Here is a 13,604-nt window from a genome sequence, read left to right as displayed (position 1 = left end):
CAAATGAAATAAGTAGCAATGGTGAAACCACGTCTAACACACTGCATATTCATCAAAAGTTTAATGAATCATGGTCCATAAGAAAGTCTTCTGCTAAGGAGGAATATCTAAACTCCAAATGTTCTTCAAATGAGGATCAAAGTGTTGATTAAAATCAAAGAAAGAATTATAGGCAGACCTGACAGTAAAACGACCATTAGATGTAGCAGCCCAGATTTTAGTGTCAGCACCACAACCCACAAAACCAATAGAGGTATTAATGATTAAATCGACAATGTGACTAGAAATAACAAAAGATAAGAGATCAATGTTCCAACCAAAATCATCCCAAACTCACAAACAGTTGCATCATGAATAATATGGGCAATAGGAAGAGCATGAGAAATAAGAGCAGTGGAAAGGACCCAAAGATCATACCAGAATTTGATAGTTTCTCTATCACCAACACGCCATTTAAGGCCTTTTCTTAACAAAGAAGTCTCATGAGAAATACTTCTCGAGATGCTAGAACAATCAAGAGGAGCTTTATAGTTATCATTAGTAATGCACCAATCTTTTATATACTTAGCCTTATAAATATCAGCTCAAAGTCCAAAATCCTCCATGCCATATCCTCCAATTGCTTAGGCTGACAAACAGTATCCTATTTGACTAAATGGATTTTCTTCTTTTCAATCACCCCATAAGAAGTCTCTATTAAGTTTATCAAGCTTGTCACATCTATTAAGTTTATCAAGCTTGTCACACAGGCTAGAGAGGGAAACTTTGCAGTCTGCATAGCATAGTTATGAATGGCAGAAGAAACAGATTGAATAAACACAAGTCTCCCAGCCATACTAAGTGTGTTGGTTAACTGTCTCATGGACTAAATGCATGCCAAGATATTTCCCAAAATCACTAAGAGCCACATATGTCACCAATGTTAGAGGCTAAATAGTTTTGGGTGTTTGGAGAGCAGAAAATAAAGGATTTTTCATAGCCAACTGATTGACCTGACGATGAGCAGAAAAGATCAAAGACATCTTTTAATGGTGTTAGCTTGCAACTCTGTTAAATACTTTAATTTAATTTAGTTTAGTTTTTTACTAAAAGAATAGAAAAAACCTTTTCGTTCTTCCTCTCTTCTTCTATGTCTGGGCTTTTCTCTAAACCCTTGAAAAGCTAGATTCAATTCTTTCTGTCGGCTTCTTTTCCATCAATGTTATTGAACCCTTGCTTGCCTCTCTGGGACCAATCTCCTCCTTCTCCTTCCAACTTCCTACAACCCTTACTTCTCAGGCTGAAAAGGTTGCAAAATGGTGGAACCAAATTGAGTTTGGAGAACGGGTCTCCATCGCAGTGGCCGTTGTTTTGGTCTACGTCGGAGTCGGAGTCATCTTCTCCTCAAACGATGAAGAAGAGCGTAGAGAGGAAGACGTGCGGGGAGATTGGTTTTTTTTTTCTTTTTAGTGAAACATTAACAGAGTTAGGCTTAGGCTTATGTTTGATAGAGCGCACTAACCCAATAATTTTTCAGGAAGTGTGAATTTTTAAAAGTCTAGCTGCATATCACATGGTAAATCCAAGTCTTATTCAATATCATTTAGATTAATACCGATGGTAGAAGCACCTCAACCTAATCGCTTTCTTCGTTTGGGAACTCCAGCCTGACAGCCACCCATTTGTCATCACTTATAGGCAGCATAGTTATGCACTTTGGGAATGCAATATCTGGGAACTGTGTGTAGACTCTAAACCTGTTGCATAGTAAGTAACTCTTCAATCCCGCTATTTTCCCTTCATTTTCATCCGCACTCAAGACAGCCGAAAGATCGTTATGCATAAATGCTGAGACCACTGGTTCCAAGCATGTGGAAGGTTTTCCGGTTTTGTTCATATTTCCCATTTCCAGTACCATTGCATCAGGTGCCTTACAGTACACAGCTCTGAGACTCATGTCCGACTCTTGTTCATCGATCCCTGCATGAAATATGTAGAAGGATTGGTTAAACAAAACAAAAATGTTTTTAAATGCATAAGAAACTGTAGGATGATTATGAATAGTGTGATATGTGGTAATGTATCAGAGGAATATATGTCACCTTTAGTGTCTTTACCACATTCCTTGTTCTTGGTAGTTAGAGAAGGAACCAAATCTTGTTCAGGAATCGCTTTCGATCTCCAGTTACCGCTTTGAGTGGTTTTAAGAGCACCTGGACAAAAATAAATCATGTTCAATGCGCAATCACTCATATGCTGCCAGGAAAATGTGCAGTATTAGAGGCAATCAAGCATGCACATGACCCTCAATTGGATAAACAGATACGTTCTGCAACAATGTGCAGCGCAATAAAGATTGGAATATTAGATACGCAGAAGATGAAACGGTCAGCTCTGCTTCCTGTCTTTGAAATAAATAAACTACTGAGAGCTATAAACAGAACTGACTTACGCTCTTCGAAAGCGGTGTAAGCAGCCTTTGCGGCACTCAACTCTGCCTGTTTTTTGGATTTCCCCACATGTCCGCAGAATTTCTCCCCTTCTACATCCACAGTGGAAGAGAATGTTGGCATGTGAGATGCACCCCAGTTTACAGTTGTATATGCTGGCAGTGATAAACCTTCTCTCTGAGCTAACTCCTGTAAGAGATTCTTGTAAAGACGACCAGGTTCGTCCTGTACATAATAGAATGGCAGAAAGAACTTAGGGGGTTCTTCGACACAAGGCTCAACTGGTTTAATGAAATATTAAAGATCACTGAATTGCATGAACAAATTTGATCAAGTAATACCATTTAGAATAACAATATATAAGAAATCATTTGCAAAGTAATACCATTTAAAAGAAGTAATGCTTTTCTTTTCTTTTATTTCTTTTTCAATTCAAAGAATTACTTCTAATTCTCAGTGCAAAACGCAACATTTCACATGCAATGTGATTAATGTCATGTAGATAACAGAAACAAGACGAGCCACAAGATAGTAGATACTATGTTCAGTAAGGCAACCTATCACAATGGCAGGATATAGTTTCAAGAACTTACATCCTGAAACCCTTCTGACAATGAAATAAACATAGAAGCAGCCTCTGAAGCAGCATTCTCTGCTTCCGTCAAAGTACTATTGATGAACTCTGGGCTCTCCAAGGTGCAATGTTCATCCACTGTTACAGTAATAGCCTTACACTCAACTTCAAGAACTAATAGAGTTCAATTACAAATAATTAATAGAATAATAGAAACCAGATGAGAAATCATACCAGGTGAAGAAGAAGGTGGAGAGGTGAAGTGAAGAAAGGCGACCATGGCGGCCTGGTTTTGAGCTTGTTTGGAAGATTTACAGGCAACTGGGGAGTCAAATGAGAAGCCATTTACGGTGACACAAGCCCTGAAGCAAGGATTGTGATCTGGTCCATCTTTCATGGGGGTGTATCTCGGCAACCCCCACTTCTTTTCATGGCACAGCTCCTGCAGATTACTCTTGTACATCATATGTTCTTAATTTCTCTCTTTCTCTGCAATAGATGAAATCCCTTCTTTTTCTTTTCGACTGGCTTCATTCTCTAATTAACACAACATGCAACGCTTCCCACATGATTTTTTTATCATAAATTTACTGTTACATTTCTTTCTTCCACGCTCTTTCGAGTGAGAAATGCCCAAGGCAAATCAGATGATTTTGTTTTGTATGGAGCTAGTAAAGTGAGGTCCAGAGATCACTCATTTTCTTTCTGCATGTTAAAAGCATGAAGAAAATGCTTGCTGTTTGCATTTTTGACCAATCAACAATACATGGCTGGTTCTCAACCCCGGTTGATAACTATATCATGAAACCTTCTCGGTGGCTGTCACTTCCATTTCCACGTCCAAACATTGATTCACCCTCTGAGATTTGGCATATGATGTCACAGGCCCGCCGCATGCATTTAGATCAATAAGAAACATTTGCCCAAAAGAAGGGCTAATTGCTTTATCTCACATTCTATAAAAGATGAAGCAGAAGCAGACTATATAAGGGAAAATAGAGACTCAGAACCGCTAAATACAAACGGAGCATATACAGAGACTGCTAGAAAAGATATCACTTACATAAGACTTAAAAGTACTAAAAAAAACTACCGATTTTCGATCATAGAATCTACTTTGCCAACATCTCCCGATTGTACTTGGCAGCAGCAACCATATTACTGAGAGCAGGCCGTACTTCAGAGTACTTGCGTGTCTTGAGGCCACAGTCCGGGTTGACCCATACATTTTTGTTTTCAAGGACCTTAACGATATTCTTACTCTTGTCACGAAGTTCTTTGTCAGATGGGATCCTTGGTGAGTGAACATCATAAACACCAGGACCAATGCCAGAACCAAAGTGTACTCCCTCAGGGAGAGCTGATAGCAGCTTCTCATCTGATTTGGAGTTCTCAATTGTGATCACGTCGGCATCCATGTCAATGATAGAACCAATGATGTCATTGAAATTTGAGTAGCACATGTGGGTGTGTATCTGTCCAAAACAAGCATAAAACTTTAAAGTTTGTCATCGATCAAGAAGGCCTATTCATATAATGATTCCAATATTATTGAGTGTTGCAGTCGATGGAACTTATTTCTTTAATTTGTGTTTTCCTTATTGAACGCATGTCTACTACATGTCTAGTCAAGCACTAGAAACCTAGCATTAAAATTGAAGCAAATGATCAAGCCTGTTGATTGACAAACATAACATGAATGGTTTATAAGGGAGGAAGGAACCTGCGTAGTGTCTTGAACAGTACAGTTAGTTATCCTGAAGGAGCGGATGGCCCAATCTAGATAGAAAGCCTGCTCAGAATTCCTCAAAGGCAAACCTTCTCTTAGAGCAGGTTCATCAATTTGGATCACAGTAATACCAGCTTTCTCAAGATCCTGAACCTCATCCTTCATGGCCAAAGCAATCTGATAGCACGTCTCAAATCTACCAACAGGTAGATACTCATCAATTATGAAAAAAAAATTAAATAAATAATATTGCCCCACCCCCAAACCACCCTCAAAACCAAAAAAAGTAGTATGCTTGTAATATTCTCACCGGGGTTGATCGTCTCTCACGAAAGACCAGTTCATAATTGTAACTGGTCCGGTGAGCATTCCCTTCATTGGTTCTTGTCATGCTCTGAGCCAGTGAAGACCAGAAAACTGTCATGGGTTTGGGTCGGCTCACATCACCATATATAATAGGTGGCTTGACATAACGGGAACCATAGGATTGGACCCACCCATTGGAAGTGAAGGCAAAACCAGATAATTGCTCTCCAAAATATTCAACCATGTCGTTCCTCTGGGTTGGCAAGATACAGGAAAAATGTAATCAAACATCAAAAACCCTCTTCCGACAAGAAAGGCAAGGCCTACTTGAACACGTCAACAAATAAGCATTCAACTAGTGAAACCTCACCTCGGGTTCTCCATGTACCAACACATCAATATCCAGTTCTTCCTGGAGCTTGACAACTTTGTTGATTTCCTCCTTGATCGCATCGACATAATCTTTCAGCGAGATTCTATAAAGAGACAGACAGCAATTTATTGTCATCTGTAGAAAAGAAAATCAACCACGCCAGAAAATTAAAATAAAATAAAAAGAGAAAAACAAGGATTCTCACTTCTTATCCTTGTATTCCCGGCGCACTCTTCTAATATCCATCGTCTGAGGGAAAGATCCAATTGTGGTTGTTGGAAGAATAGGAAGGTTTAGCTTCTTTCGCTGAGTATGCAGCCTTCCACCTACATCTGTACCCCGACGCTGCTCAGAGCCATCCAGAGCAGCAGCCTATGCAAGAAACACGGACAATAACCCCCTATAAGTGCCTACACTGTAAGCCATGTTCAGTATTGAATATGCAAGCATAAACACCTTGACACTTACAGCGTTCTGGACAGCCTCATTTGTCACCATTGGGGAGGATTTTCTTGAAGCTTGAGCTGCAGCATTGGCGGAGAAAAGTGCCTGTAAATAAATAGGTCATGAGCACCTGCATCTAATATCCCCCAGAAGGAAAAAAAAAATCAATCAAATAGGAGAACAAAGTAAAAGATTGGGCTCAACTTTAATGGCAATTACTCACCTACTGCTACATCAACAATTAGTTTTAACTAGAAAACAAGAAAATTCTTATTAACAGGTTAGAAATTCAATGTTTAAATTGCCACTAGATCAAAGTAAATGACAACAGATGATAACTGAAGAACAAACGACTGCAAAAGTAAATGGTGTACATAGTGATTGGCAAAAGTATCAATGTACATCTCAAACTAATATTGGTACGAACACCAAGAAACTCCTTTTAACATATAAAACAAGAAGAAAGACAAAAAGACAAAAGCTACCTTGCTATGCAAAGGAGAGAGACTATAACTGGAGAAGAAATCTACACAGTTACATCAAGAAAACTGAAAACAAGACAACAAAAGCAAGAAATACAGGCAAACCACATAGGAGCTTAAAAATTCAGCACTTGCAATATTGCAGCAACAAAATCATTTAAAGAATCAGAGAATGAAATGTCCCTAAGATCAGTAAGCAATGCCCAAAGAGAAGACCTCCTATCCCTTAAAACATTAATTCTCTTAAAATATCCCTGCTTTCTTCTGCAATAACTTTGGCCTTTTTCCAACCTCGAAAACTGTGGTCTTCTTCCTTATTCATCTCACCAACTTAACTTATGTTTTTCCATCAAACCACCTTTGCAACCAAGATTTAAGTCTTCAGGATGAGTGAGAGAGGACTACTTTCAAAAACTGGTAACCCACATTTTCTGTGTCCCCACCCACACCCACACACACTCCAAAATAAAATAAATAAAATAAAAACAAAATGGGGAGAATCAAATTTTGCATTACAATTGTGAGACAGAAGCGGAGAATCACTACACTAACAAACAGTGGATTAAATTCTCATGCTAGAGGACATAAAGTTGACCAAGTTAATCTTTTGATCCTGTCTTACTATGTCTGGACATATATGAGATGCAATGAAATTATCTTTTCTGTTCAAAAAGATCAAAAACAACATTCTTTTCCATTGCTTGGCACTCTGAGAGTTCAGTGCTTCCATGTCATTTTAATGCATAACTGCATGATATAGCATCCAATGTTGAAATTGTTAAAACGAATCCATGTCATTTTAATGCATAACTGCATGATATAGCAACCAATGTTGAAATTGCAATCTATCTTAAGGATTTTTAATGAAAATAGATTGCAATAAGAAATAAGATAAAAATAAAAAATAAACTTCTCAATATTTAACAACCTTATCAATTTTTTTCTTCTGGCCTTTCTATTTTATATTTTCAAACAATACTTGAGACCTTATCTACAAGCTGAGGTTTATAATAAATTTGTTTTTGTCTTTTGAGAAGAAATAAATTTTTCTTAACAAACAAACAGATCATGATTACAACAAGATGATGAGCTAAACGCACAAAGCCATATTAACAACACAAAGCAGATGCAAGAAAATACACCACAAATCTAACAAATGGCACACTTCAATCTATAACCATATTTAAATTTTGCATGATGCCTCAAATAACAAAGATTAATGATAAAATATTGAGAAATAACAACCTCATCTTTGTGTCCACATAATGCATTAGCTAAGGCATTTACTTCATCAACTTTTTGGGCTGCAAATGCAATCCATGATTTGATCTCTTTATCTAACTTAGTCTCGTTCACTAGATCAACTGCAGTGTGGAGAAGAGAGCAGGATGTAGAGACCACAATCTTATCTACAGGCAAAAAAAATAAAAAATAAAAAATAAAAAATAAATAAAAAAATTTGATAGTACTACTTCCAGCAAGTTGATACATCCTTCACATAAACGAGTGCAATTACTAATCATGACCTTTTCCAACAATGTCCTCAAGCTCCTGCAAGGTACCAAGGGAAGATGCAAGATCGTTGGCCCATATATTCCTTCCATCAACCACTCCAGCAAAGAGTTGTTTGCCAGAAGGGAATCCAGCCTTGATTAAATCAAGGGTCTTTGCTCCACGAACCAGGTCAAACCCATAACCAGAAACACCCTTCAAAGAGGTAAGTGTCCTGTAGGTGTCAGCTGTAACATCAGAAAAGTATGACTCAATCAGAACATTCAAACCAGATAAAGATGACTCTAGCTCTGAGTAGGCATGCGTAAATGCTTGCAACTGGTCGGCATCAAGATCCCATACAAGGGTGGGCTCATCAAACTGGACCCACTTTGCACCAGCTGCCTTCAGTTCAATAACAACCTCCCTGCATGCTCTTATAATTAGTATCGATAAATAAAAGTAAGGCTAATACAAACAAATAAATGTTTCTGAAAACTTAAAGTCTTTACTTGTAAACCGGAAGAATATAACCCATTAGGGAGAGGGGGGAAAAGGATTGTTCAATTCCTCTAGCTGGTTTTGATAGCAACAAGTACGATACAGGTCCCATAAGGACAGGAACGGTCTCCACTCCAAGCTGCATAATATAAAATAATGAATTGCTACATCAAGAATTTATACAAAGATAAGCCATTCAATTTGAAACCACGAAGGAACTCAATATAAGCAAACGTTTGGCCTAATTCTGTATTGGAAAATGGTGAAATTCAAAACAATTTGATCTCCTTTCTATCATATGATATATGTACAGATGTACCCACAAATATCTGTGGCATAAGAAATAAGAGTACTAAATGAGATACTACTCTCAGATTAAAATGTTAAAGTTATAAAGTAGGAAGAGATGAAGTGCGAATCAACTCTTAAACAATCCCCACGAGATTTATGACAGGTAGATCTCATGCAAACAAAATTAATTTAGATCTCATGCAAACAAAATTAATTTTTTGAAACTACTATAAAATTTCCAAGCTGATAAGCGGCCAGTCAGCCATTTCAACTGAAAACTGAGTGTTCACGTATTTGATGTCCACTGTATCTACTTTCTGCGGTTGCTTAACTAATAGCAATTCACTAATACAAAAGAGGAAGGCGGATTGGTGTGGGAGAAAAAATTCCAGTTTTGTTAGACAACTTTCATTTGTTAAAAATATGAAACAGGTTCTTGGACAAAAAGAGAACAAGAACTAAAATATAGGATAGCTTACAGATTTGGCCTCTTTGAATTCATCCACTGCCTTGTGAGACGCATAAGAGAACCTCATGTGAGGGCCTAGTTCAGGTACAATGTAATGGCTGCACAAAAGGGCATGTCATTTGTTTCCCGTTACAAAATTGTGAAATAAAAAAATAAAAAAACCATTAGAAAATTTTCACTTACTAGTTAGTGTCGAACCATTTGGTCATTTCCATAGCAGGAACATTAGCATTTCCCCTTGCCATGGAAAAGTAAGTCTGAAATCCAACCTCATCGCTTTGCCAACCATATCTAGTGGGCACAGCGCCAACCATGGCGGTGGTGTCCAGCATCTGATCATAGTATGAGAAGGTGTTACTGGGAATATACTTAATACCGGCATTGGCCAACTGCTTCCAACTGGATGACCTAACACCTGCAGCCACCGCCTGTAATTCCTCAGCACTAGTCCTTCCATCCCAGAATGATTCCAAAGCAAACTTCAGCTCTCTCTTGGGTCCTATACGGGGATAACCAACAATGTGGGACTGGGATGCCATTGCTCTGTTCCATCACACACATTAATATGGCATTGTTCAAATTGGATAATACTAATAATAGAATGAATTACACCCATTTACTTATAATCACATCAAGTTCATCCAAGCAATAAAACTGAATCTACACAGATATATAGTTACAGACCATCAATTAACAGACTCATTCCAGTTCATCATTTGACAAAGAGAATGAAGCAAAAGATAAAATATGAAACAGCAATGACAACCCAGAAAAAAAAGAGAGAGAAAAAAAGGTCATAGTACCTGATACTGTGGCATCGGAAGTGGAGGTTGAAGCGACGAAAAGTGGGAGTCCAGCAGAGAGAGCCATAATAAGGGCGGAAAGTAAGAGAGGAAACTCGGTTCATTCGGTATCAATGACTATCACTATTGCTTCGATTGGATTCGATTCACTGCCAACCTTTTGTCTTTCTTTGCTTTCTGCCTCTGTAGTTGTGCTCCCTTCACTTCTCCCTTACGCTGTTTAAAGCCAGCTCAAGTTTATGATTTCTTTTATTTTTATTTGGACATATAACACAAAACTACGGTTTGCAAATAATAATGATAAAAAAAATCTTTAATTGTTCCACGTAATAAAATGGTGACTTTTAAAACATACTAGATGATTAAATAGTCACCTCTAAAGTTATTAAAGGGTGCTGAAATTTACGCACCCTTTTCTGCATTCTACACACCCTTGTGCTGCTTTTACGAAATCACCCTTGTCTTTATTTGTCTGCTCCCTTTCATCATTTCCCTCGAGTTTCTATTTTATCCTCTTGCTTCAGTTTCTTCTATGAAAATCAATACAGACAAAGAGAATTTTGAGTTGTTGAGATGAAAATCAATTCTCTCTCCTCCTCACTCTCTCACTCCTCTCTCCCCTCCCTCCACCTACGATCGAGCCAACACCGCCAATTTGAAACCAAGAATTGCCGGGATGGAGCTACGGAGTATTAACCGGAAAATCAAGTAACGAATTTCCAGTTGGGCAAGAATTCAGTTTGGACCTCGACCTAATCCTCTTCGGTGGGGTTGCTTGTCGCCTTGCCGGCGTCATTGAGGCGAAAGAAGCCGATGACTGGACAGAATCAGATTCTCGGGTCCTGGGGTCGAGCAGCGAGTTGAGGTCCTCGAATCGGGGTCGAACGATGGTGGGTGCGAAAGAGTGAGGATCTTGTGGTGTGAGAGAAAGTATTCCTTGTGAATTGTGATTGGCCCTCTATTGTTAGAATTTGGTTGCAGATGGATTGGGAGGAGAAAGAGAGAGATGGAAAGGGTTTCACATCGTGAGAAGAGAGATGGAAAAGGAGGGGTAGTTTTAGAATAGAAATTTGTGGATTGATGAAAAAATATTAAAAAATTACACAGGGTGTGTAGAATGTAAAAAAGGGTGTGTAAATTTCAGCACCCTTATTAAATGGTCACCTCTAAAGTTATTTCATGCATTTGGAGAGGAGCGGTTGCTCCCCTTTTGCTTTCCTTCTTCTCTGGCTACGGAGGTGAGAAGGGTAGTTTTTTTGTATTTGGTACGATTGACCGTAGCCTTGACGTTGTGTGTTGGGGGAACGGCTCGGATCTGAAGCAACAATGGTTGTTGGGTTTTTCGGCTACATCAAGAGACAGCCGTGGCTATGGAACGACGGCGGCCATGATCGACGACAGTTTGGATCAAGGGTCTTTGGGCTTTGTATATGTGTTTGGCTTTTTTGCTTCGTGGACTGGTGGTTTCTTTATCGGCGTCGTCATTGCTAATGTCGAAAGCTTTGCCTTCTTTGATGTGATGTTGAAGGCTGGGAGGTTTTTTCTGATTGGAAACTTTAGATCCCAGCTAGGGTTGTTTACCAGTTGGATTGCACTGCTTGGGCTTCAGGTTGGTGGGCCAGATATGGCTGAGCTTTGGGCTTGTACTTTGGAGGCTTTTGGTGACAATGATGTGCATAAGGTGGGGTTGATTGCTTATGTTTCTCCATTCGAGGAGACTTCCTTTGTGTAGGATGGCTTCGGAAGCAACTGAAATAAGTCGGAGGATTCTAACAGTTACAGTTTATTGATCTAGTGCTTATTCCATGGTTTGCAATATTAAGATAACTTAGTTTCTAGGTTGTTTTGCATAATTCGATATTTACGTATAGCCTGCGAGGATGGATTATGTTCATGTTGTTATATTTTCTTGATCAATAAAATGACTTTACCTGGTTCAAAATAAATAAATAAAAGATTTCGAGCAAATAATAAGACTTCTTCGCTTTTGATTTCATCCGATTCAGTTTTTTTAATATTTTCTTTAAAGAAAACAAATTAAATTTTTTTTTTTTCAAAATATTAAGTATCTTTAGACTGCACTTATTTCGATATATACATATAGGGTGATGATATTAACTCACCTTATTTTGCTATTCACACACCCATGTGTTTTCTTATCGCTACAAATTTTAATTGTATTTACACAATTGCCCATGAAAGTTGCTTTATGATTAACTCACGTCATGAAAGGGGTGTGTGAATAGCAAAATATGGTGTGTTAATAGCACCTCCAGTATAAAACCCACTCCCACTTTTCTCTCCCTAATTATCTCTTTATTTATTTTTATTTACCATATTAACCCTTGTTCTTAATAATCTGAATCAACTTAATATATCTAGTATTGTCATAACATAATTTGGTAATTTAAGGACAGCTCCATTTATGTGTTACACATAACTGTTCATGTAACTGTCATGACATGGACTGGTTGCTTGATACTATAATCTTAGAGCGAGGAAGCTTTTAAGTACCATCCAAAAATATGTATTCACAAGACTGAAAATACGAAATTCATTTCATAGTAAGGAGTTGAAGCAGAATTGAAGTAACATGAAGAGTAATATGGTTAGATCAAGAAAATTCACGAACATGCCCAACATATGCGCGAGCGCGACAATTTCGCACAGGAAGACTAATGTCATATAAAAGGTAGTTACATTTCTAGTTACATTGTCAGTTATATGGCTTTCAATAGTTACATCGATAGCTACATATGTGTTTTAACAATTGCAGCAACATGTCCATGTCATATAAAAGGTAGTTACATCGCCAGTTACATGGCTTTCAATAGTTAGCTACATATGTGTTTTAACAGGCGCAACAATAACAGATTCATGTCATGTAAAATGTAGTTACATTTCTAGTTACATTGTCAGTTACATGACTTTCAATAGTCACATGGATAGCTACATATGTGTTTTAACAGTTACATGAATATGTCAATTAAATGGTAGTACTTTGCCAGTTACATAAACACTTGCTTGGTAAGTTCATTACTTTGCAACGAAACGCTGCCGTCACGGTGCAGCGGCATGCTGCAAATATTAATTTTTTTTTTTTAAATGGTACCTACTTTGAACTTTACATTTCACTACTTATACTTTCTACATTGCTAGTTCCATGTCCAGGTCAGATTAATGGTAGTTACATTGCTAGTTACATGACTAGTAACATGACTTTCAACAGTTACTTAGCTAGTTACATGTACATTTTAATAGCTACATTGCAAATTACCTCTTTGCAGCGTGTAACAACTCTTTCCTCACATTCCTTGCTCACGAGCTTGAGATGGTCAACCCTCACTAGCACATCAAGGTCCATTATGGCCTCATCGAGCAAAAACACCAAAATTTATTCACAGACATTTCATCAAACATTTGGTATGCATAACCAAATAACATAACATAGATTAAATATCCCAAACAAACATGCATTCACAATCTAATTGATAAAATATTCATGAGCAATGCATTCTAATTCATAAAGGACATACCTAGAAACTAGAATACAATAAAGGAAAAAATTCAGTTTACTACCCTGAACTTTAGGTCTAAAATCAGTTTGATACCTCATCTTTTTTTTTAATCAGTTTCATACCTAAACTTTCAAAATGACATCAATCTCGACCAAAATGACTAAAATAGCCCTGGTTAATCTTTTTACCCTCTC

General features: G+C 37.8%; 1 protein-coding gene and 1 pseudogene across 2 annotated transcripts; both read right to left on the bottom strand.

The window, feature by feature from the left end:
• Positions 1-1,615: 1,615 nt before the first annotated feature.
• On the bottom strand, positions 1,616-3,514 carry LOC101296761. Its single transcript, XM_004296218.1, has 5 exons — positions 3,238-3,514; positions 3,023-3,141; positions 2,306-2,654; positions 2,082-2,192; positions 1,616-1,959 (listed from the first exon to the last, which is right to left on the bottom strand). The coding sequence occupies exons 1-5, from the start codon at positions 3,467-3,469 to the stop codon at positions 1,616-1,618; spliced, it is 1,155 nt and encodes a 384-aa protein (XP_004296266.1). The 5' UTR covers positions 3,470-3,514.
• Positions 3,515-3,914: 400 nt separating this feature from the next.
• LOC101299070 lies at positions 3,915-9,943 on the bottom strand (annotated as a pseudogene). The gene is made up of 12 exons (XR_184317.1): positions 9,893-9,943; positions 9,273-9,632; positions 9,100-9,187; positions 8,341-8,468; positions 7,864-8,255; positions 7,583-7,746; positions 5,880-5,960; positions 5,617-5,783; positions 5,409-5,514; positions 5,043-5,291; positions 4,727-4,928; positions 3,915-4,478 (listed from the first exon to the last, which is right to left on the bottom strand). The product of XR_184317.1 is annotated as a 5-methyltetrahydropteroyltriglutamate--homocysteine methyltransferase-like (transcript).
• Positions 9,944-13,604: the final 3,661 nt, after the last annotated feature.

The sequence above is a fragment of the Fragaria vesca genome, linkage group LG3, assembly GCF_000184155.1.
Source record: "Fragaria vesca subsp. vesca linkage group LG3, FraVesHawaii_1.0, whole genome shotgun sequence".
NCBI classification, from domain to species: Eukaryota; Viridiplantae; Streptophyta; class Magnoliopsida; order Rosales; family Rosaceae; genus Fragaria; species Fragaria vesca.
Note: the sequence above shows the minus strand (reverse complement) of the source record. Positions and strands in the feature narration are given on the sequence as shown.

What these genes read in the sequence shown, in the direction of transcription:
- LOC101296761 (XM_004296218.1), bottom strand. Translation starts at nt 3,469, where the DNA reads ATGATGTACAAGAGTAATCTGCAGGAGCTGTGCCATGAAAAGAAGTGG. An exon ending in TCCACCTTCTTCTTCACCTG is followed by an intron (nt 3,142 to 3,237) that starts GTATGATTTCTC and finishes TTACTGTAACAG; the next exon opens with TGGATGAACATTGCACCTTG. An exon ending in GCTGCACATTGTTGCAGAAC is followed by an intron (nt 2,193 to 2,305) that starts GTATCTGTTTAT and finishes ATTTTTGTCCAG; the next exon opens with GTGCTCTTAAAACCACTCAA.